A 23693-nucleotide genomic window follows, 5' to 3' on the forward strand; every position below is an offset into this window, starting at 1 on the left:
CCCACATTCTCTCATCTTCTCATCCACTCAAAGTTAATTAACTTTTACCTCCATTTGCATCAAAGTTAAAAATAATCTAAAATTTTAAAACACTTAGCTTAAAAGTTTTAAAACTGAACCAACGAGGGGAAAAAGTTAATTAGAAACTAAAGGTTGACAATTTTCAATATGAAAATCCGATCTTAAAGGGAGTGTTCGCGAAAGAACAAAAGGGGTCTAAGCTGAATCCTATTCAATTTTTTATTCGATATAAACAAATTTTGCTTCTATCTGCTGAGTCTACATATACAGAGAAATTGTAAAATAATATTAAATTATTTACGAGTTTGAGTGAGTTCTTATCAGGTATACGCTTTTAGGCATTAAGTATTTTCTACCATTTTCACCGCAAAGACAAGACAGATAAAAGTATACCTAGTTCATAGATATACAATCATAGCAATCCTAGTTATAGCAATCATATCCGAATTGGATTAGGATTCAGACAATAATACTTTCATTTAAAACAGTGAAATTGTATACGATATTATAAATTATAAAATATATAAAATGATAAAATTTCTAGATTGACAAGAAAAAGTACTTCATTGCAAAATAATAAAGTTAAAATTACAGAAAATTATCATTAACAGATAGGTACTAAAGTTTTATATATGTCACAGGCAGCCGTAGTACATTTGAATTTACGTGCCGGGTCAACCTTTCCGGTCCCATTTTGTACTGTACCTAGCTCTATGGACAGGACTATCCGGTGCAACAAGGTTGACGCGATCAAACGTTAATTCTTCATGTAGGTTATAAAGTACATGTTTGAAAATCACCCTGAATGGGAATCGGGGAAAAAATGTATCATTTGTAAAAAATAGGTTGACCAATTTTTTTTTCACTATAATTTTACGTGAAATATCAATCTTTTGACATTCAAGGTCTTGAAATGGTGCGTCAAATTGTTAGAGTGTGTCATTTCTTTTTTAGGGTTAACTTTTTTTTATAAGATTTATAGCCATTTTGTAAAATTCGTTAAATTTTCGAATACTGTATCTTTTTACTTCTGAATTAAATGGTCAATTTTCATGATCATGTCATTTAATGATATTCTATATAAAAAGAATGTAGCGATTAATGTGTCATCAGAAGTTATTTGATTTTTGAAACAAAAAAATCTTTTTTAAATGTATTCATAAATTTAGTAGTTTTATTTTGCATATTTGTACATTTAGAACGAAATATAGATTTCCAATAAAGACGGTTTAGCTATCTACGTAAACCATTAATATATGAATTAAAAGCAATTTCAAGTTAATATTATGTATCTAATTATTTTTAATTTTTTTCAGACTGTGTCAAATAAATAAAAAATCATAATTAATGTTCTTTCCTCATTGCGTATTTCTAAGATATATATATATATATATATATATATATATATATATATAAATATATAATTGCGTATTTATAAAATGTATATGATTGCGTATTTCTAAGATATATATGTGATTGCGTATTTCTAAGATATATATATATGATTGCGTATTTCTAAGATATATATATGATTGCGTATTTCTAAGATACCTATTTCTAACCTATATATATATATATATATATATATATATATATATAATTGCGTATTTATAAAATGTATATGATTGCGTATTTCTAAGATATATATGATTACGTATTTCTAAGATATATAATATTGTGCAGTATTTCTAGGATATATATGTGATTGCGTATTTCTAAGCTATATGATTGTGTATTTCTATAATATATATGATTGCAAATGATGATTTTAATTGCGCGTCCATTTCTTTTCCGACTAACATGTTCACAGAGTTAAAATCTAATTTTAAACACATTTTTTTCTTAATTTATATTTTAAAAATACATTGAAATCTCACTGTGTGACATATTAATACATGAATTGGCGTCTGGGGAGATTTTATGAAGGGGGAAAGAGGGGGGCTAAAAGGGGAACTAAAGTGGGTGTGATGATGTTAATGTTTAAAATTAACTAACTGAACAACATAGTTTTTGATTTTATGGAAATCAAATCTAAAAAAAAGAAATGTTACAAAAAAGAGACATAAGTGCACTGTAATTATCGCCATACAATGTTTTAAATTATTAACGATCAAAAGTTTTACGTTTGCAAGCAAAAATGCACTAATTTTTGCAGTCTAAGTGTCGAATGAAATGTAGTTCAAATCTCTTAAAACTTTGCAATTCAGGACAGTGCACACTCGAGAGCATGCTCCGAGAGAAATCATTTTTTTAATTATTCTTACCTGTGTTTTGTATATCTATATATTGTATCTTACTTTTAACTACTTATAGGCCTATTTACATCATATTTAAAATAAGAAAAAGTCAGCATATGTTGAAATATAAAATATGTGACAATATAATGCATCAATATAAATCAGATGAACATTAATGTACTAATGTTTAATGGAGATATTTGTTAAAAATCAAATATTGGCCTGATTTAACCCCGCCCCCCCCCCCCCCCCTACCCTTCAATAGTTTCAAGTTATGTATTATGTCAGATCTTAAAAGGGGGGAGGGGAAAGGCAAGAATTTTACATTCAAATATAAATAAACATATCTAGATATATGTGAATAAGTAAGTAATACTAATTATACAAAAATATATATATTTACATAAAGTTGGTAGGAGTTTATATCAATGCCATAAAAACGACTTTAGATTTCAATTTTGATTTATATCTTGCTGTTTAACAACATGGATACACATAAACATTCAAGTCAAGAGAAGTTGTCAATTGAAAAAGCTTCTCTTTGATAACTGGCAAACTTGTAATTCTAAAAAAGCTTTTTAAAAATGTAAACTTACATAAAAAAATCGTCTTTCTTGTATTGATATAATCGCCTACCACTGTATTTACAGATTTAAAATTACTATGCAAGTTTTGAAAAAGTAGATCAAAAAAGATCAGTTAAAAATGAAATATCACTATTTTGTCTATTGCTAAGAGTACTTTCGGATGTTTTATCTATTTAAAGAGCTAATTAACTATGAGGAATAATATTTCGAATAATCTATTTTGCTTGTAGTAAACCAGTCTACCATTTATTGAAGAAGAAAGTAAGTAAGTTTAGAACATTTCTGCTACGAATTATTGACCTTGTAGCTCCTCCGAGTTTGATTTTACAAGCTCTTAAGCAATAATCAATAAGAATTTTGCCAATTAGATTTTAAAAACTAAAACTAATAAACAAGTGCTTTCTAGTTTTAAAAATGTTCATGTTTAGGTATGTAGCATTTTCTGTTGTAATGATTAGTACGATCTTTATTATCCATGTTATCAATATATGTCTTATCTATTTCAATGTTGACCCTGACCGGCCAATCCGGTCAGTTTGATATACCTGTATATGAATAAATTAGTACTACATGAAACGTTGTGTTATACGGACGTATACGTACAGAGCCTTGAGTTTTGGCTAGAGATTGAGAGTCTTGAGTTTTGGCTAGAGATAGAGTCAGTGAGACTATAATTAGACTTTGAGTAGAGTAATCTCGGGACCTAGATTTATTACAGGGATAGGCCTCCGTTAGAGAGAGATAAAATCAAAGTGACACTATAAAATTGCCCTTGTCTTGAAAATGGATGCAACTTTCTAACCTTATCAAAATATCTTTGTAAAATATAAATATAAATAAGCTTTCCATTCAAAACATGTTTTTAAAAAATCGAAAATATAGAAAGTCTTTGCAACAAATGGCGATTTTCTAATCTGTACTTCTTGACAACTCAAACCGTCTGGTTACAAAGATATAGAACTATGAAAAATATTAATGCTTGTTGCAAAAACTCTATTCATTTCCTAATGTCGCATGCACGATAAATATGATCACGTGCGTGCTTGATGGCGGAAAAATAATAAAATGCGAATAAATGTTAATGATGGTTCAATCATCAACTATTTCAATACAAATATCACCCACTGTCAAGTTGGAATGATAAATCGAATAATGATATAAATATTTAATTTTTAGTTAGAAAATTTTAAACTAAAATTTGCATGAATTATAACTTTAAATCATTTGTTTCTAAAAAGGTCAAAACTTTTGAATGTTCACCTAGCTGGTTAAAATGATTAAAATTAAGCTGTTTAACATTTATTATTTCATTTCTCATGAAAATAATTATAAAACAATTAAAATAAATGTTGCTAAAAAATAACTTACGGTTCATTTTGTCTTGGTAGTAGAGTGCCGAGTTCTTTTATCCGATCGTTTATGTTGTATCGTCGTCTTCGTTCAACTAAAATCAATCAATCATATTTTAATATTCTTTTGGATTTGTTAGCCCCCCCCCCCTGTGTGACTAAATACAAAGCGTTTGGTAATATTTTGCTAATCTTTCTCGGTTTAAAACATAAATTTCCAAATATTTTAATAGATCCTGTTGCCTGTGACGAACAATTATTGCATAATTTTTAAATGTTCTAGATACAAGATGCTAAGTTTGAAATATTCTCATTTGTTAATAAACTAAAATGAAGCAAAACTTGGGGCCTAATATAATATACGTCGTCATTCGTTCACATAATAACTACGCAAATTTATGTAATGCGAATAACCCATTCCATGTTGATAGATAGATATAACTTCGTTATACCCATAAATGTGGTTTAATGCGTTATAGACAGTAACCACTCATAACTTGTAATTACGCTGTAAATAACCAAAATCTAATATGAACTACGAAATATAATTCAGTTGAATGAGACTGTACTTTTGATTAAGTTATCAGAAGCCTAAGCCTAAGCTTTGGTACTCGTTGCAATGTTTGAAAATTAAAAGATTAATCAGAATATATTCATTTTGTCAATTCTCACCATGCATTTTAAGAGGAGTATTGTGACAAAAACCAGTCACCCCCCTTGACCCCCTAAAATTACTCGCCGTGACCCCTTCCCCCATTCGTTTTGAATTCGTATTTGCTTCTGTAATGCTGGGTGTACAGAAAACTCTCAAATTTTACTTAATAAATCAATTTCGACCCCCCCCCCTCTTTTTAACCCAGTGGTTGCGCCTTTTGAGACATGTCGTCTTTGTATATGGAACAATCAATAAATCAATAAATTGACATATTTTAATTTTGTTCCCAATAGAGGAATGATTGTTTACATTTGGTATCTGTTGATCAGATTTGGTTTATCTCAATATTAATGGATAGAAAAAGGTGACTTTAACAGAGGGAGGGAAGGGTTATCTGTTAGAATAATGTATCCGAGCCACATTGTTTTTAATAGCTCTTGCCTTGGCCAACTCATGCAACTCGTGTTATTCATAACTTTTAAAATCTAAATGTACAAAAGTGCAGCAATTAAATACGTCCACGGAAATTTTGAAGTCTTTTCGAATAAAAAAGTAAATTAAATCTTTAAAAACTTTGTTACCAAAAATTGTCACATAAGGTGTACAGTATAATTAACGCAAAAATGCTCAACGTTAAACTGCAGGGGCTCCCTCAACGCCCCCACTCCCCCTTGTCTATCCCAGAGCCTGGAGCAAGGGGACCAGGTTCCAAACCAGATTTAATTGTCTCTTGACGATGGGCCCTGTTATCCTTCCGCCATCTTGATTTATGATTTTTAAATGCTTTTTTAGAAATTTCATATGATTATTTTTCGGCAACTAGATCTGTTTAAAAGTAAAAGAGTCAAGAAAATGTAAAAAAATATGATTATAAAATATTTTTTTTTGTATCTTAGAATAATAATGGCCACCAAAAAAAAACCAAACCAGATCATGTTATCAAAATATAACATTTAAAGGGAGNAAAGACTCAATTCCTTTGTTTAAAATTTTTTTATTTAATTTGTTATGAATGCTATAAATTGTTAAAAACTAAAGAGGGGGGTTCGAAAACATAAAAAAGGAACCAAAACAGTACAAACTAGATAGAAAAAGAAGATAAAATTTAAGGGATATACAACGTTGTGATCTCGTAGCTCCTCTAGCTTTTTTTACGCACGATGGAGTATGAAAGTAGCAATTTATTAGATTACATATATAGATCTACAAAAAAAAGTTATAATTGAAAATATATAAGATTTCATTCTTGACTGAAATTTTCTTTATTTTAACTAAAATATGAACTAAAATAAAATAAAATCTATTATTTCTATCTTATGCTTTTGTAATGAGAATATGACCACAACCTTCCTTGATATGGCACAGTTTATTTTGCGGTAGTTGCATTTGATTTTTCCATTACTAGGCTTATAGGGCGCTTCGTGCCCATCTTCTATTTCAATTGTGAACATTTTCTGTTTGTATAGTGACGTAACCAAAAAAGTTCGTGGATTTTTGGTTCAGGCAAATTTTTGAAATTTTGATCATTTATAATTTTTCCCTGGGGTCATACGAGATCCTAGGCAAAAATTGGGCCCGATCGGTTCGGTCGTTTTGACGTTTATTGGAAACAACTAGACAGAAAGACACACAGACAAGCCAAATATATTTTTTGTCATAAGCAACACTTGCCAAAAACTATATACTTGCCATAATTGTTATATTTGCAAAAATAGACAAATTGGACATAACCTTTTATCCCTATTTTCTCGTAATTTTGAAAGAACAAAACTAGGGTTATTTTGTGTTTTTTTTCAAGAATCATAATTTTTAGATTAGGGTAAAAATAAATGTGACAAATTATTTCACTGATGAGAGACGACCTCCAAGTCTTATCTCAATTGCTACTTCACAACTTTAATAATAACAATGTTAGGAAAAATACTTACTCATATTGTGATTATCTTTCTTCTGTCGATCCTTTGCCTGAATTGAACACAAATATTATTTGTAGAAATTCTTATTTTGTAGATGATAAGTTTAAATTGGTTTCCCAGACACTAAAGGGAGAGCAAGTCCAATTATTCTTTTGTAATCTTTCAATAATTGACGTAGATGTAGGGATCCTTCATAAAAATACATTTGGTTCCCTGAGCTCTGAAATCTTCTTCACTCAAGGGTTCCTGCTTCATCTCCTCATCCTCCTCGTACATACTCATCCTACTGCTGTTCTACAATACAATATATTATGGGTTAAGTCCAACAAATTTATAATGTGCCAAAATGAAAGTTTTTAGTTTTTACTTTTTTCTGGTAAAAAAAAGCTGTTTAACATTAATTACAGCACTATTATTACTATATAGCACGGTTATAATGAAATTAACAATATTATCATAAGTTTGTTAATGTTTACCTGTACATGAGAAAAGAAATCAATTATGGCTGCATTGTTGACATTTCTGTCCACATTCAAACTGTTTAAATCTTCATCTGTTAGTTTAGAATTAGAACCCCTGCACCAACATTTCAGTCAACAAATAGTAGGAAATCAACATTTCAGTCACGAAATAGTAGGAAATCAACATTTCAGTCAAGAAATAGTAGAAAATCAGCATTTCAGTCAACAAATAGTAGCAGATCAACATTTTAGTCAATTATTATTTGATAAAAGTAAATTCAACCTATATGAAGCATAAAGTCTGACGGCGTCAACTTTGTTGCACCGACTAGTCCTGTCCATAGAGCTTGGTACAGTACAAACTGGGACCGGAAAGGTTGACCCGGTTTGGAAATTCAAATTAGTCTCACAATTAACAGAAAAATCCCAAATTAACTAAACACATTTTGTTTGAAAATTAAATCAACCCAAAATCCGGGAACATCAACTTTGCATATCGTCGACTTAAATTAACATGAACATGCCCTGTGCAGTGTGCACATCATAAATAACTGAAATTGACGCTAAAAGTCCTGAATCGATAACACATTTTTTTACATCTGCATTTTTAAAATCTAATTCCAACTGTAATCTAAATTTTCAGAGTTATATCTATAAATCAATTTTAAAAGGATTTATTATATATCAAACATTGTCGCAGATGTAAGTCAGAGTTTATAAATGAGTAAGACCCATGAAACTGTGGTGTAGGAAGACGACTTTTCGACTCATAAATGACTTGGAATGGTAAACCTAAAATACTGCGGTTGTGCAGTGTAAATCGATCCAATTCACTTTAAAAGTTGATTTCCAAACTCTTGTTAAAACGTTTTATTTCAAAACAACATCATATGCACATTGATTAAATGGCGTCTTCCCGCTCCATTGTTTTTTGGGTTTCACTGTATCAATATTATAAAGAATAGAATCAATTAAAAAATCGCAACGTTGACTAAAAATTCTCCTTGTAATCTCTAAACAGCTGTACAATAGTTCATCTTCGACTGCCTGAATAATACATTTTTTATACAGGGTGTCAACATATATATTGTCAATACAGGGTGTGAAAATATGTATTTTTTATACAGGGTGTCAAAATACATATTGTCAATACAGGGTGTCAAAATATATATTTTCAATACAGGGTGTCAAAATATATATTGTCAATACAGGGTGCCAAAATATATATATTGTTAATACAGAGTGTCAAAATATATATTGTTCATAAAGGGTTCAAAATACATGTTTGTATAAACAGGGTGTCAAAAATTATGTTTGTTTTTTCAAAATTCTTATTTGTATAAATTTTCCTACATCCCCATTATTTTATTCGGATGGCAAATCCATCTGAGAACCAACATTGACTGAATGAGATATCCATGTGTTTCTCCTTGAAAATCGATCATTTTAATCGTGTTTCCCTGTAAAAGTTAATTTTGGTGTATATCTCCTGCAAAAGCAATTGCGGAAATTGCAAAAATTTTCGAGAGATAGAAAAAATGACATTATATTATATCTTCCGCTATATTGTTCAGATATATATTGATAAGATTATGATTCAAAGAGTACTTTTTTGAATCGGACATTGCTTTCTTTCATGAAAAAGTTTGCTTTCAATTTTCAATTAAATCAAAAATTATTGTATGCTGTCTGTACAAGATACAATTGCTAGGATAAATTAAGATAAATATAATTGTTCCTTGTTTAGAAATAAGATAATTATTTTATGCGAACACTTGTAAAATTACCAATATAGAGTGCTCCAAATGAAAGAAATTTTTTTTATTAATAGAATTCAAAAAATCTGCATTATCAAAAATTTCAGTTTCATTTACAGAATTTTAACAGCAAAACAGAAAAAAAAGTTGACAACAAAATTCAGTGCCAACAGATTTAAGATTAGTTTCAGTGGAATTTTATGTTTAAAACTATATTGTTTTATATCTCATAGTGTGAAGTACAATGAGGATGCAAATAATGCATAGCCTACGGCATTTAACCATTAATATTAAGTGCAAAAAAAGATGAAATACAAAAAGAAGCCGTGAACTAGATCATCAATAATAATATCTGATGCAATCGTGTCCCCAAATTCAAGAAACAAATACGTATTTTAAAGAAAATTTTGCGGAACGGGTCTTGATTTGACATAATATTCCCAAAGAACGTAAAGTAACTAAACATCCCTGGGTTATGGAATCCTAGGTCGGTAATGTTGGTAAAAATGCATTATTTCAATTCGCTATATATTTCAATTTTCATTATTAAAGTTGTGCGAGGGGTAAATTTGTTCTTTAATGTTTATTTTTCTCTGAACAATGGGATTTCTTGATAATAATTCACACTGCAAAGAAATATATAGAAAGAGCTAGTTCAAGAAACACAAAATGGACTTTTAGTAAAATTGGTTTTATCACTATAACGAATTCTTTAACAAAAATCTAGTATGTTTTTATTATTAAAGGGATTTGAAGCCCAATTTTGAGTGACATTTTATAGATAAATTACCATAAACAATTCACAATTGCCCTTTCACTAAAAGTTAGGCTAAATCCGTCATAGTATGCAGTGATAACCAGTAAACTCTGGAATATTAAGACGACTTTTAGACTCAATGAGCATGCGACACATCAATTTTGCATTGTGTAAACAGAATATTTCAGTTAATAATTGATTTTATAGGTGTCTTGCAAAACTATTTGCTTTGTAGCAATATAAAATACATTTAAGTATTGCTGTAAAGTCGTCTTCCTGTTTCAGAGTATTCTGTTTATCGCTGTATAGGGCTAAATTATTAAAGGAACTGTATGTGTAATTTCAAGTAATTTATCTGATCAATAATGTGGAAGATGTCATAATTTTCTCATTTAAAAAATATTTAGCTCGGACAAGATCCTCTATTGTTTCTGTTGTAAGAAATCCGCAATTTACTTTCATAAAGAAAATTTTATAAATTTTCAAAATGAAGAACATGGATATATTATTAATTCTTTTAATGGTACCGTTGTATTCGGACATGGAACTCTTTACATAAAAAATCACAAAAAGAACAGTCGCGTTAAATCATGATAATTTATTCCCGTAATATACAATGGTTAAGCGTATATGGGGCACAAAAATAAATACATGTTTGAAAATAGTTAAAAAACCTGTTCTAAACCAGGCTTTGATAAAAGATTAGCTGTTCTCTGGAGGTTCAGGGTATCCCAGGAAACATGACAGTAGCAAGACAACCTAAACGTCGTCCTTAATTTGTTATTTAATTTGCTGCTTTAATTTAGAAGTAAATTCTAGAGATAATAATTATAAAATAACCCTGGTCCTTGCTTTTCCAAAATGTGCTCGTCCTTGTTTCTACTTTCAATATTACCCGAAATTCTAATAATATCTCCGGTAATATTGACAGCACAAAAAAGGCAATCTACTTTGGAAATGCCAAAACTATGAGAATTGTCTGGTTCTTGTTTCAAGAATCGTAAATATTAAAGTAGGTTGACGACTGAATGTCACAAATAAGTTCCAAAATCAAAGACGACTTTGCCTTTAAATAATCTTGCTACTGCCATGATTCGTGGGACACCCTATTCGTCTAGAATTGTACAATCTTAAAGAGATTTATTTGAAATCAAGCATAGATTTTTTGGCATAGAATGTATTTAACAACCAAAAATATTTTAAAATTTAAACTCTAAAAAATCTCACCACGAAATATTGGATATCTTAAATTTTAAAACCAGTGGTAAAATGGTTGTTTTGTAAAAATTCATTAATTTTGTTGAATTTTCAATGCTTTTAGGAAAAATCACTTAAAATGATATAACTGTAGAGTGTAGACCTATTGTTTGATATTGAATTTAAAGGGACTGTAAGCCAAATTTAAAGGGACTGTACGCCAAATTTAAGTAGCCCTCCATGTAAAGATGACAATCACTAATCCTCAACGGTATCCTTGCAACCTTTATATCATTAATGTGGAAGATATTATCGTTTGTCTAGGGTTAAAAGTGTTTAATTCTGATACTCCTGATGTGTTTTCTTGAGGTAAAAAGTCACAGAGAAACCACAATTGAAAATAAACAGTTTTCAAAATTATAAACATTAATATCTCTAATCTCATACTTGGTCTTGCAGACATAGCTTTTAGGGGTACCATCGTGAATCGGATATTACCATCTTTGCATGGAGGATCACTTTAAATTACCATTTCAGTCCCTTTAAAACTTAAAATAATATACAGGGCATATCTTTCATCGTAGAGCTAAAACTAAACTTAGTTGTTATCTAGAGTTCTAGTGGTTACATAGATAATAATACATTTTCACCACAGATACCAGATATATGTTCAAATATTTATAATTCCTCTCCCCCCCCCCTTGTACCCCTGGTTCTTATCTATTTCATCTTGAGGACTGAGTTTGCCCCACCCCCCTGCCGGGTCTACCCTGATCATAATAAACGTTAGATAAAAATATACCCTCTTAAGATACAAGTGCTCTCAGCCCATAAATTAAAGCCTGTATTTCTAATCCTTATTTGTGGGCAATTAATATAAGATAAAATTCTTTCTGAAACTAAAAATGTGCATTTTTTAACCCATCAAAATAAATGTTGCCCACAAAATAATATTAGATGGAAATAGAAACAGACGTAAGGCACGTCTTTTTTATTTGTATACTATTTTTTATCTGCATATGCGATTTAAATGAATCTATACATAAATTTAGCTTGTATGTCAGGGTGTTTGTATCCAATAAACGTCAAAACGGCTGAACCGATTGGGCCCAAATTTTGCGTGGATGCTCACGTGACCCCAAGGAAGGTTTATGAATGATCAAAATTTAAAAAAATGTGTGTTTAAAAGTTAAAAATTTTTGTTAAATTTTGAAAAATTCCCAAACTTTTTTGTTCTGTTTTTGTTTTATACAAAGAGAAGATGCTCACAGATAAGGCCAAAACTAAAAGTTGAAATAGAAGATGGGCGTGAAGCGCCCTAAAAGCCTAGTTAGTATATTAAGGCAATTATCTAAATAAAAGAATGTTCTATAGACCTAAAACATGATCAAATTAAAATAAATTGAAATAAAAGTTTATGGTGTGGGTTTTCTTTAGAACGCATAGTTTGCCATTAAATGTTAATTTTTGTATTTGCTATTTATGTATTTTATTTATTATGTATTTTAAATATTTAAGTACTTTATATATTAATTTTTTTTCTTTTATTAAATTTGTATTTTAATTTAAACTTAACTTTTCTCTTTTGTTCCTTAACTTATAGATACATTGTAAATTGACATTTTTTAATAAAGTTTAATCTGCAAAAAAATTTCACTTTTGATTTTAATTAAAATTCCAAACAATATTGAGGTGCTATATGGATAGATTCTGTTGTCCGACTGAAATTTTATTTTCTAAATATAGAACATGTGACATTAGACACCTTTCTTTGATAAAATCTAAACAAAAAATCATAAATTGTACACACCCATCACCGGTAAGATTTAAATAGTTTAAAGAAACATTAGATTCACAACGGTACCCTTTAAAAAGATATCCATATTTTTCTAACTAAAGTTTAATTTGTTTTAACTGTGGTTCAATTTAAAAGTCCCTTTTTGGATTCATGCTGCAGAGATAATGAAGTAAAATGTCCGAATTCGACAGTTTCAAGAACGACGATATCTTCTTTATTGTTGATCAGATAAAGTTTGTTTGATTACTGTGTTAATCTTCTAGAATTACGTTTACAAACTGCGTAAAGGAATTGAGTCTTTGCCACAAACTCAAATTTTCTAAACCCAACATCTTTGCAACCAGATGGTTAAAACCTTTGCTTTTTCAAACCTAGATTATTTGATCTAACAGGTTTTAAAGTTTGATATATCTAAGGGCTACGACATCGGGTTTCAAAGATATAGGGATTAGAAAATCAGCCTTTTTGTGGCAAAGACTCCTTTGTATTTTCACTTTTTAATTAATTTAGATGTTCCGTTAGCGGATGTTCCGTTAGCGGATGTTCCGTTAGTGGTAACAAATTCGGTCTCTCAAAATTTTACTAGTAATCCCTGACTTAATGTAAACTTTCAAAACCTAGTAATATTAATTATATTGTAAACGTATTAATGTAAATTAGAGGGGATAATACCCAAAACAGCAAAAGCTAATCCCCACATAAGTGTATGTTTATTTTGTTAGCAATAAACTATATCTTATCTTATCTTATCTAATTAAAATTAATAGAAATTGATTAGAAGGAAAAGCTATTTTTATGATGCTCAATTCTAGTCTTTACTTTTATTTAAAACTAATCGAAGAACCCGGCGTTGCCCGTGGAATTTTTAGATTTTTGAACATAAGAATCTATATTTAATTAAAGAGCTGTATCATATAAATTTTCGCCTCATCTCTGCTAAATTGTATAACTTTATTAAAATCCAAAGAACATTTTTTGGGACACCCTGTGTATTAAATCTGTTTGTAAGATACCTGATCAAAAAGCTTCTGGTTCAAATTAGCATCGAAGGAGACCGGCATTTTTATACTATATTATGTATTTTTTTTTTGTAATTGTTCTACTTTTACTTTACGTCAAAGTGTATATTTTAGAGTTTTTGTAAATTCTAAATTTAGTAGATTAGATTTGATCTAAATTGATTTAGCACAGAGGGTTGTAATCTCGCAGTTCAATGTCTATACAAACCCCCCTTTTCACACTTTTCTACCAACTCTTTCTAATCTATACAACCCTTGAAAGTGAAAGATTTTTGAAAATTTCACTTTCTTGCGCTAACAGGGTTTTTTTTTTATGGCGATTTAAATAGTGTTCATCATTTAAAACGCTCTAAGCAAAGTGCATTTATGGGTAACTCTGTGAGAAAAGATTTTTAATCTAGATCTTCTCTCTCCAAGAGTCCAGAAGCAACTGATGATTCCGTCCCAATGTCTCCCTCTCCGTAAATAAGATAAAAATCATTAATTTATGATTCTACGCTGTTTGTAATTTCTCAATCCGACGTTAGAGTCTGAACCTAAAAACTCAAACGTAGGAAAATTTTATATTTTTTGTTCAGCTTTGATCTTTTTCTAACCTCATGTAACTCCCGCCATTGCATCAATCGTAAATTACGATTTTAGCTATTTTTTCTGATAAAAGGTGACCCACTCAATTACCAATCATAAAATCAAGCTAAGAGCATTCCCGTGGTTCTCTCAAATTACCCAATGAAAGTTTGAGGCAAATCGGTCCAGGGGTTCTTGACAAACAAACAAACACCCAAACAGATATTACATCTTTATATAGATAAGGGTCTCGACTCTCGATGACTAAAAATTGTTGAAGGAAGAAATAAAAGATGAAAAAAGAAAAATTTAAACATAAAAGTACTTTCAACCAGAAACTATATACAGGAACACCCAACTCAGATATACGCAAATTGTGTACTGTCCACTGTGGGAGGAATGTAAACAAAACCCAATGCCCCCACAGAAGTTGAAGGGAAAGGACTATAGCTCTGATGTGATCTTACAGTCCAACAAAAAACAAGTTAATATATCAAGTTAGAGCGAATACTTATGATTTTTGGCTTTCTGGTCAATACGGAAAATACAATAGCAATATATTCTTATTCCACCCCTTAGGCCCTTTTCCCTCAAAGATGATGCGTTGCCCCTGAATTCTTTGTTTTGATCTCCTCCCACTGCAGTACACAGATTTGACGTACTTAAAGCGTTACATGCAAGAACAACGTTTCCCTTCAGCCCTTTATATAATACTAGGCTTTCAGGACACTTCGCGCCCATCTTCTATTTTAATTGTAAACATTGTGTACATTGTGAAACAAAAACAACGAAAAAAGTTCCCGGATTTATAGCAAAACAATCCTAGATTTTCAAAATTTACTGAAAATCGAATTTTGTCGGCCAGTCTAATTTATAAAATTTTGATCATTAATAAACCGTCCCTGGGGTCATGTAACTGAAAGGTACCACAAACAATTTTGGCCCGATCGGTTCAGCCGTTTTGAAGTTTATTGGTTATAAACAAACTCCAGGACATCCAAGCTAATCAGAGATTAGAAAAAGAAAGGTGGCCAAGTGATATGAAAGATGAAAAAGAATGCTTAACAATGAATGAGAAAGGATCCAAAAATTGATTTGAGATCAAAGAGAAAAATAAATAAAAAAGTAAAGGATGTAGAAAAAAGGGAAGGTGAGAAAACAAAATAGATAAGTAAAAAACACGCGACGTGGAGAAACTTTAAAATAAATATTTTTTTTAATTAACGCTAGCGCTGAAATTTTATTGAAAAATCTTTATATATGAATAATAAATATTTATGTTTTATGCATATTAATATAAGATTTATGGGGGGGGGGCTCTTCTGAAGTTTGTGAATTAAATTTAATAATATTGCAATAATAAAAATTTAAATTGTCCGTGCATTTCTGATATAACATATTTGTATTCGGAGAGATTTTCTCTTTGTATACATAAAAACAAATAAAAATTCGCGGATTTTATAAAAAATGCCGTGGATTGTCAAAACTTAAAGACAATCGAATTTTGTTAGAGGCTAATTTTTAAACTTTCATTCATCATTCATAAACCTTCCCTGGGGTCTAAAGTAAGGTCCCACACAAAATGTGGGCCTGATCGGTTCAGCCGTTTTCACGTTTATTGGATACAAACAACCCAACAAACAGACAGACAAACAATGTATATCAAAAGAAGACAAGTTAAAAAAAAAAATTCTTTTTTTGCTGATATCTGATAAAGTTAAGAATCAAATATGTTTAATCAAAAACCAGAGAACCAAAGTTATGTTATCGAGTCTAATCCCTATATCATTGCAACCCGATGTCCTACAACTTAGATATTTAAAACAATAAATTCTGTTAGATATAAAAAATCTAAGCTTGAAATATTAAAGGTTTGCACTACCAAGTTGCAAAGATATTACGGATTAAAAAAATTTTGGTTGTCGTAATGCAAACACACAATTCTTTCGGAAAATGTTCCTGGTTTAAATTCAAACAGAAACTTTTCACATGGATNCTATTCATTTCATTCATCAATCTACTATTCATCCTATTTATTAATCTGCTATTCATTTCATTCATCAATCTACTATTCATCCTAGTCATTTACTGTAATTCAATCATCAAACTATTAATTTCATTCATTTACTATACTTTCATTCAAAAATGAACTTTTTATTTAATTCATTTACTGTACATATCAAACTATTCATATGATTCATTTCCTTAATTTCATTCATTATTAAACTATTCATTGCATTCATTTAATGTCCTTTCATTCAATAATTACCTATTCATTTAATTCATTTACTGTAAATATTAAACTATTCATTTGATTCATTTCCTGTAATTTCATTCATTATTAAACTATGCATTGCATTCATTTACTGTACTTTCATTCAATAATTAACTATTCATTTAATTCATTTACTGTACATATTAAACTATTCATTTGATTCATGTCCCGTAATTTCATTCATTATTAAACTATTCATTGCATTCTTTTGCTGTACTTTCATAACAATAATTAACTATTCATTTAATTCATTTACTGTACATATTACACTATTCATTTAATTCATTGACTGTAATTTCATTCATTAACTATTCATTGCATTCATTTACTGTACTTTCAATCAATAATAAACTATTCATTGCATTCATTTACTGTACATATTAAACTATTCATTTCCTGTAATTTCATTCATTCTTAAACTATTCATTGCATTCATTTACTGTACTTTCATTCAATAATAAACTATTCATTGCATTCTTTTACTGTATATATTAAACTATCTATTTAATTCATTTCCTGTAATTGCATTCATCATTAAACTATTCATTTCATTCATTTACTGTACCTCGTTTGAAAAACCCAAACATTTTTATTCCAAATATTAAAATAATTTATTTACATAAAGTTGTAATCTCTGTTTGTTTTTTGGTTTGTTTGGGTGTTTGATTACATATCTCAGAAACCCCTGGACCGATTTGCCTCAAGTTTCTATTGGGGAATGTTCTTCATTTTGAGATTCTTAGTTGAAGGGGTACACCTGATTAAGGAAAAATAGCTAAAATCGTAATTTACGAGCAAGCGCGGGTAAACGACGGAAGTAACTATGAGTACCCTGGGCAACGCTGGATTCTCAAGTTTTAGACTGCAGTACGCGAACCTATTCCTGTACTTAATATATTCCTACTGGAAGATTTAATTGCTTTGTAACGATATCAAATTACTTTCTCTATAATTTTTGGATCCCTCTGTAAATTTAAGGATCTTTAATCAATATATTGCAATTTAATCTCTTTTCATTGCCTTTTTAAACATACTTCTAAACTTCTCATTTTTTTATGTTCTGATGTTTCCTTTGATAGGTTGTGTTTATATAAAATATAATATGTTGTTTCATTCATTTTCTTGTGCAGTGTGCACAGCTTGTTTTATGACATGTCACAACTAAATTGTCAAAAATATCTTAATTAGTAAAAATAACAATTATCATAGTTCTAAAACAGTCAGTTTGAATTCATCAGCTTTTAACATAAGAACTTCATCATATTGAAGTTATTACATTAGTATATACAGGGTGAGTCAAAAAAAAGTGTAATTAGCGGCGCCTGGTGCAAAATTGTACCTTATTTGTGCAACTCTCCTGTATGGTGTTTATTCAATATTTTTTGAAAACCTTTTATTTTTTTGGTGTTCCTAAACCTTCGGCGTCTGAAACTTTCTGATTTTTTTTTTTGAAAAATGTTGTTTCAAATACTACACCCTTAGTTTTAATATAAGTAAAGAATTCCATTTAGTCGCTGACGCTAATTTTTATCATCATGGATCTCTTATTGGATTTTAAAGAAACGGACTAAATATTTTGAAATTGTTTTAAAAACAATTTTCTTATTCTATTCCAAAATTTAAAAATATTGTTGCTTGAACACAGCAATGTAGATTTTTTCTTTTTTTGCGCCGTTGTACAGCATTGTTATATTTATCAAATAGCCAACTATATTTCATTAAATGAGATATTTGATGACATGTTTTTACTTTTCTTAAAAGCATTAGATTGGATTTCTTTTTCCCCAAGCTGTAACTCTGGTATCCACACTGAACAGGACCTGTGAACTGTGGTGTGATGAGAACTGAATTATATATATAAATATATTTGGATCTATAGCTGTTTGTTAATGTCCAAAAAAGGTCAGAACAGCTAAACTGATCGGGCCTCGCATAATATAAGTTTTCCGCTTAAAAAATTTGATTCTGGATTCCACATTTTGAAACTTTCTTACCCCTATATCTTTGCAACCCAATGTCGTAGGCCTTTGATATTTCAAACTATGAATTCAGATAGATCAAATCATCTAAGTTTGAAATATCAAAGGTGTATACCATCCGCTTGCAAAGATTTAGGGATTAGAAAATTTGAGTTTGTGGCAAAGACTCAATTTCTTACCTTAAAAGAACTCCCTTACCATTTTGCCTGAAAGCGTAATAAAATCCTGACTTCTATACTGGGATTTCTTGCAATTTCCTATTTTGTGGTATGCAAAATGTTTAATGAGATAGATAAGTAGAAATAAGATACATAAGATACATATTGCAGTATAAAAGACCTACTAAAGCATTTTCACATCATTGCATTTTACGACGCCAATAAATAATTCTTTGCATATTCATACAGATAAAAAATAACAAAAATGGTAAAAAAATGATTAATAATAATTACATTGCTGAATGAAATTAGAGGCCCTATTTGAATAATACACTTTAAAATCTGATTATTCAAAAAATTTTAATTTTATCATGTTTAAATAAAACCCGTTCATGTATTATGTCTAATGTCAAACTAAAGCAATATTAAATATTTTATGTTTTTAAGCAATACTCTTTAGGTTTGAATTTCAAGTATGTAACCAATTAGATAAAATAATAAATTTATGATATTTAACAAGAAAAATGAAAAAAGATTTTTTTAAATCCTTATATACGATTAATGAGACTGTAAGTTCAGTTGTCAGTGTTTTAGCTTTTTGGAAAGCCTATGATATAAAACACGGATTGTACAAGTTTTGGTAAGACATTTTTTCAAATTATTTGCACACAACCCGTCAAAAGAAATTTGCACATTGTTTTTTTCTTAAATACACATCAGGTTATTTTTAAATTTTGCAACATGTTTTGCATATTTGAAATGACATGGTCAAGGGGTTTTCAAAAATGTATATTTTATCACTTTTTGGAGATTTGTTTTTGAAAACTGTTGTACCATATAACTGGATTTTGCCAAAAAATATCAATTTTTGCAAATTTGCAATTTTTTGCAGATTCTAAAAGTAGAGCATAAGAGCTTTCCAATAATGTATTAATTTTCATATTTTAACATCAAACATGGGATTTAGAAGGAGAGTCATATTGGATAGGGTTAAAGCCTTTGTGTGTTTGTCAAGTACAGATATATGTTTGCATATCAGTGTAATAAACGAACACACAAATATTTCAATGGGGTACCCTTCTAAATTGGGCATCATACACTTTTTGCATGATGAAAGGTCACTTGAAATTACGCAGTAGAGCTTAATTTATTTTCAGATCGTCCAATTTGAGTTGTTAATTAGTTTATATATTAATATTTGCACTTGTAAAACATATATCAGTGATTAGAAAATAAATAATGCATCACTTAGATTGTGGTGTGTCATACCGCACCTCCCCCCCCCCTGCAACTTTTATTTTGGATTTAATTCTTTTGAATGATTGATTTTTTAATCAAGTTGAAAAATAACATAAGGCTTATATAAGAATTTTCTTGCGGAAAATGATAAGTTCTTCGAGTATTAAGGGTTTATTTTGTCGTTAAAGATTAGAGATAATCTAATGTGATATGGGACGCTCTGTAAGATCTAATGTCGAGTATATATTTATAACCTAACCATGTTTTTTTTCTATATCTTTCAATATCAAATCAATTCAATATATGAGGAAATAATTAAGAAAAAGAATTTAGCTGAACATATAAGTTATTTACATGCTGAAAATAGAGAATAAGACTGAAAACTTTTGAATTGTGGATATTGAGATCAATCCTTAATCCTCTCTTTTTATTCATCTCAAGATTAATCTAATCTTTAGTTTTATCCAGAATAATAATAAATTCAACCAAAAGAGTGGTGTATCCTGAACAGCCATTATGATTCCGAGAAGATTGAAATTTGGAGTGCCATTTTATAAGAAGAAGCGGATGAAGCAGGAAATTAAAGTATTAACATTTGAGATTCCGATTAAGCAATTGGGATTAAAGATATTAAACTCTAAAGTTCCCAGCAGAGGTCCTTTTTGTTTAAATAAATACAATTGTTCAGGTATTTGAATGAAAACGAGCCCATTACAGCTAATTATATTTGGCTGCATGTGTGATAATTTTCAGAAATGAATTATTTTATTTCTCAAAATCATGGAATATTAGAATCATTCTGGTGAGGCATGGCTGGGTTCAAAGTCCAATCTAGAAATGCTGGTAACATCTAGATCCCTCCGGGTTGAACTAGATTTCTAGATTCTAGGAATAATTTATAAAATTCTAAAAATGTTGAGGGAAAAATTTAGATGCTGAATTCCGAATTCTCTTTCAATTCTGAATTCTATTTCAGTTTCTAATTTATGCAACCTTTAACTGAAATTTGTACTAAATAATATAAAATTTGCAAAGAAAATTACGCGTAGAAAAGGGTGATTTTTGAAAAGGGTAAAATAAAAACTATAGAAAAGCTTCCAATGATGTCGCAAAAAAGATGATCTTCTCATGGGCAGCCGTAGTACATTTTGAATTTCCGAGCCGGGTCAACCTTTCCGATCCCAGTTTGTACTGTATCAGCTCTGGACAGAACTGGTCGGTGCAGACTTTATGCTTTATAGTCATATAGGTTGAATTTACTTTTACTAATGAAGTAGAGGTGCGTGTTTTCTAGCTTTAGAAAAATGTTTCATTGGTTACGTGTCAACTTCTTATATTTTTCATTAACAAAACAAACAATGTTAGATCTAATTTTCGACAAAACATTTGTGTTTATTTGACGGGGTTATATCTGGGGTATATCTGAGGTATATCTGGGGTAAATCTGTGGTATATCTGGAGTATATCTGAGGTATAACTGGGGTATATCTGGGGTATATCTGAGGTATATCTGGGGTAAATCTGTGGTATATCTGGAGTATATCTGAGGTATAACTGGGGTATATCTGGGGTATATCTGAGGTATATCTGGGGTAAATCTGTGGTATATCTGGAGTATATCTGAGGTATAACTGGGGTATATCTGGGGTATATCTGAGGTATATCTGGGGTAAATCTGGGGTAAATCTGGGGTATATCTGAGGTATATCGGGGGTAAATCTGTGGTATATCTGGAGTATATCTGAGGTATATCTGGGGTATATCTGGGGTAAATCTGGGGTANTATTATTATTATTATTATTAGTATTATTATTATTATTATTATTAAATTATTATTTTTATTATTATTATTATTATGAATAAATAATAACTCGGACCGTACATCATTTGCGGTTAGGAGAAAAAAAAGGTGTGTTGCCTTCCCAATTCTACATTATTCGTCCATTCCAACTCAGAGATAAGAAACAAGTTTTATATCGAACAAAATTTGACTTTTTAACCAAGAGCGATGGTTTTTTTTGCCAAAAAGGCAGAATTGTATTCGGTTCTTTCGTGGTTTACTACAGAAGTAAGCAAGTGCATGTGAATTTAAAGGTTCTGTCAGTATTTCAGAAAACTGTGACTTTCGATCACAATTTTACCCCTTTTGCATAATTTTATAGCCTTTTATTTGAAATAATTTTTTTGTTGGCCTATACATTTTGAATGAAAGAGTATAAAATAAACAAATCTGTAAGTTTAAAGCTTGTTGAGTTATAGACTAAAACACGTTTGATTTCAAATAAAATGCTGTTCCTCAAGCTGTTGATGCCTATCATTATACTGATAAGAATGCTGCTGGAGTACATGCACCTGTTGCTGTTCCCCATAGTGCTGGATATGCCTCTGCTTCCTACCATGCCGCCCCTGTTTACCATGCCGCTCCTTATCATGCTACTCCTGTTGTCCACCATGCTGATCCCCACCACACAGATCCAGTTATCCATGCTGCTGCCCCCGCTTCCTATCATGCCCTTGTCCCTTATCAAGCCCCTGCCCCCTACCGCGAGGAGAAGGAGACCCCTACTCCTACACCTACGGAGTATCTGACGACTACTCCAAGGCTGCCTTTAATGCTGCTGAGACTGCTGATGCTAATGGTTCTAATGGATCCTACTCTGTTGCTCTTCCTGATGGCAGAACCCAGCACGTTAAGTACACTGCTGACCACTACAATGGATATGTTGCTGATGTATCTTACGAAGGAGTTACCGTCTATCCTGAAGTTAAGGCCTATGCTCCTGCAGCTCCTTATGCCCCTGCACCTTACCATGCATAAGTTTGATATAATGTAGGATATTTATAAAAATATTTATCTAAAATATATCTCACAAAAATTAGTTTTTGATCTATAGGTTCAACTGCAATATTCCTATACTAAATTAAAATCAAGTTGGTTTACTTGAAAAAGGAACGTTTGGATTTCCGTACAAGCAGGGTTTCCAAACAATAAAATAAATAAGCAATTCATTAATTGATATTCCATTCCTTAACCTTAACTGCCCAAAGTCTGTCAATTCCACGTGTCATAGGTAATTTTAACCCTAATCACTATTATTGTAGTCATGAAAAAATGCAGTTTGGATGATGGACAAAAGACACTTATTTTTATTTTTTTTTGTAAATGTAAATAAAGTTAAAAAAATGTTTCCGGTCACTTATACAATTTGGTAATTTTTTTGTTTGTATCCAATAAACGTCAAAACGGCTGAACCGATCGGGCCCAAATTTTGTGTGGGACCTTGCATGACAACAGGGAAGGTTCATGGATGCTCAGAATTACAAAAAGGTGTATCACAAAAGCTTTTGATTGTTTTGAAATTTTAAAAATGCGCAAAAAATATTAGAAAATTCGCGAACCTTTTTATTTTGTTTTAAACTGTACAAAGGGAAGATGTTTACAGATAGAGCCACAATTAAAAGCTCCTAAAAGCCTAGTATTTTTATATTTTAGTTTTATCCTATTAAACTGTGCACACATTTTACACTGCATAGTCACCTGACCCAGCTTTCTATCATATTACCTGATTAATTTTCAACATTTTAATATTAATCAACTTATTTGGCCAAAAAGTGTGACGCACTTTACGTAACGTAAAAATTCAGTGAATCCAATAAGAGCAGAAAGATGTTTAGATTCCCTGGTATCCCTGGTATCCCTGGTATCCCTGGTATCCCTGGT

At 30.4% G+C, this 23693-nt stretch overlaps 3 protein-coding genes across 3 annotated transcripts in view; 1 reads left to right on the forward strand and 2 right to left on the reverse strand.

Moving 5' to 3' along the window:
* Window positions 1-14235, reverse strand: part of LOC111709215 (transcription factor EC) — a 21448-nt gene extending 7213 nt beyond the window's left edge. The window contains exons 1-6 of the mRNA XM_023482830.1: window positions 13749-14235; window positions 8230-8273; window positions 7242-7341; window positions 6979-7059; window positions 6778-6814; window positions 4214-4289 (exon numbers count right to left, since the gene is read on the reverse strand). Coding sequence (XP_023338598.1) covers window positions 4214-4289; window positions 6778-6814; window positions 6979-7059; window positions 7242-7341; window positions 8230-8273; window positions 13749-13796 — 386 coding nt within the window. The 5' untranslated portion in view covers window positions 13797-14235. The remainder of the gene's footprint in view (window positions 1-4213; window positions 4290-6777; window positions 6815-6978; window positions 7060-7241; window positions 7342-8229; window positions 8274-13748) is intronic.
* Window positions 14236-21364: 7129 nt separating this feature from the next.
* Window positions 21365-22425, reverse strand: LOC111709209 (snake venom metalloprotease inhibitor 02A10-like). The gene is made up of 2 exons (XM_023482822.1): window positions 22325-22425; window positions 21365-21746 (listed from the first exon to the last, which is right to left on the reverse strand). Exons 1-2 carry the CDS (start codon window positions 22423-22425, stop codon window positions 21365-21367), a joined length of 483 nt encoding a protein of 160 aa, XP_023338590.1.
* A 5-nt stretch (window positions 22426-22430) lies between these two features.
* LOC111709211 (cuticle protein 8) lies at window positions 22431-23159 on the forward strand (the record flags this gene model as incomplete). Its single annotated transcript, XM_023482825.1, has 1 exon — window positions 22431-23159. A coding segment is annotated over one exon (360 nt), but the record flags the coding sequence as incomplete, so codon positions are not given.
* Between the last annotated feature and the right edge of the window lie 534 nt (window positions 23160-23693).

This window comes from Eurytemora carolleeae, unplaced genomic scaffold, assembly GCF_000591075.1.
Source record: "Eurytemora carolleeae unplaced genomic scaffold, Eaff_2.0 scaffold752, whole genome shotgun sequence".
In the NCBI taxonomy this organism is placed as follows: domain Eukaryota; kingdom Metazoa; phylum Arthropoda; class Copepoda; order Calanoida; family Temoridae; genus Eurytemora; species Eurytemora carolleeae.

Excerpts from the sequence above, each read along its gene's own strand:
- LOC111709209 (XM_023482822.1), bottom strand. The coding sequence starts at position 22,425 with ATGGTGGACAACAGGAGTAGCATGATAAGGAGCGGCATGGTAAACAGG.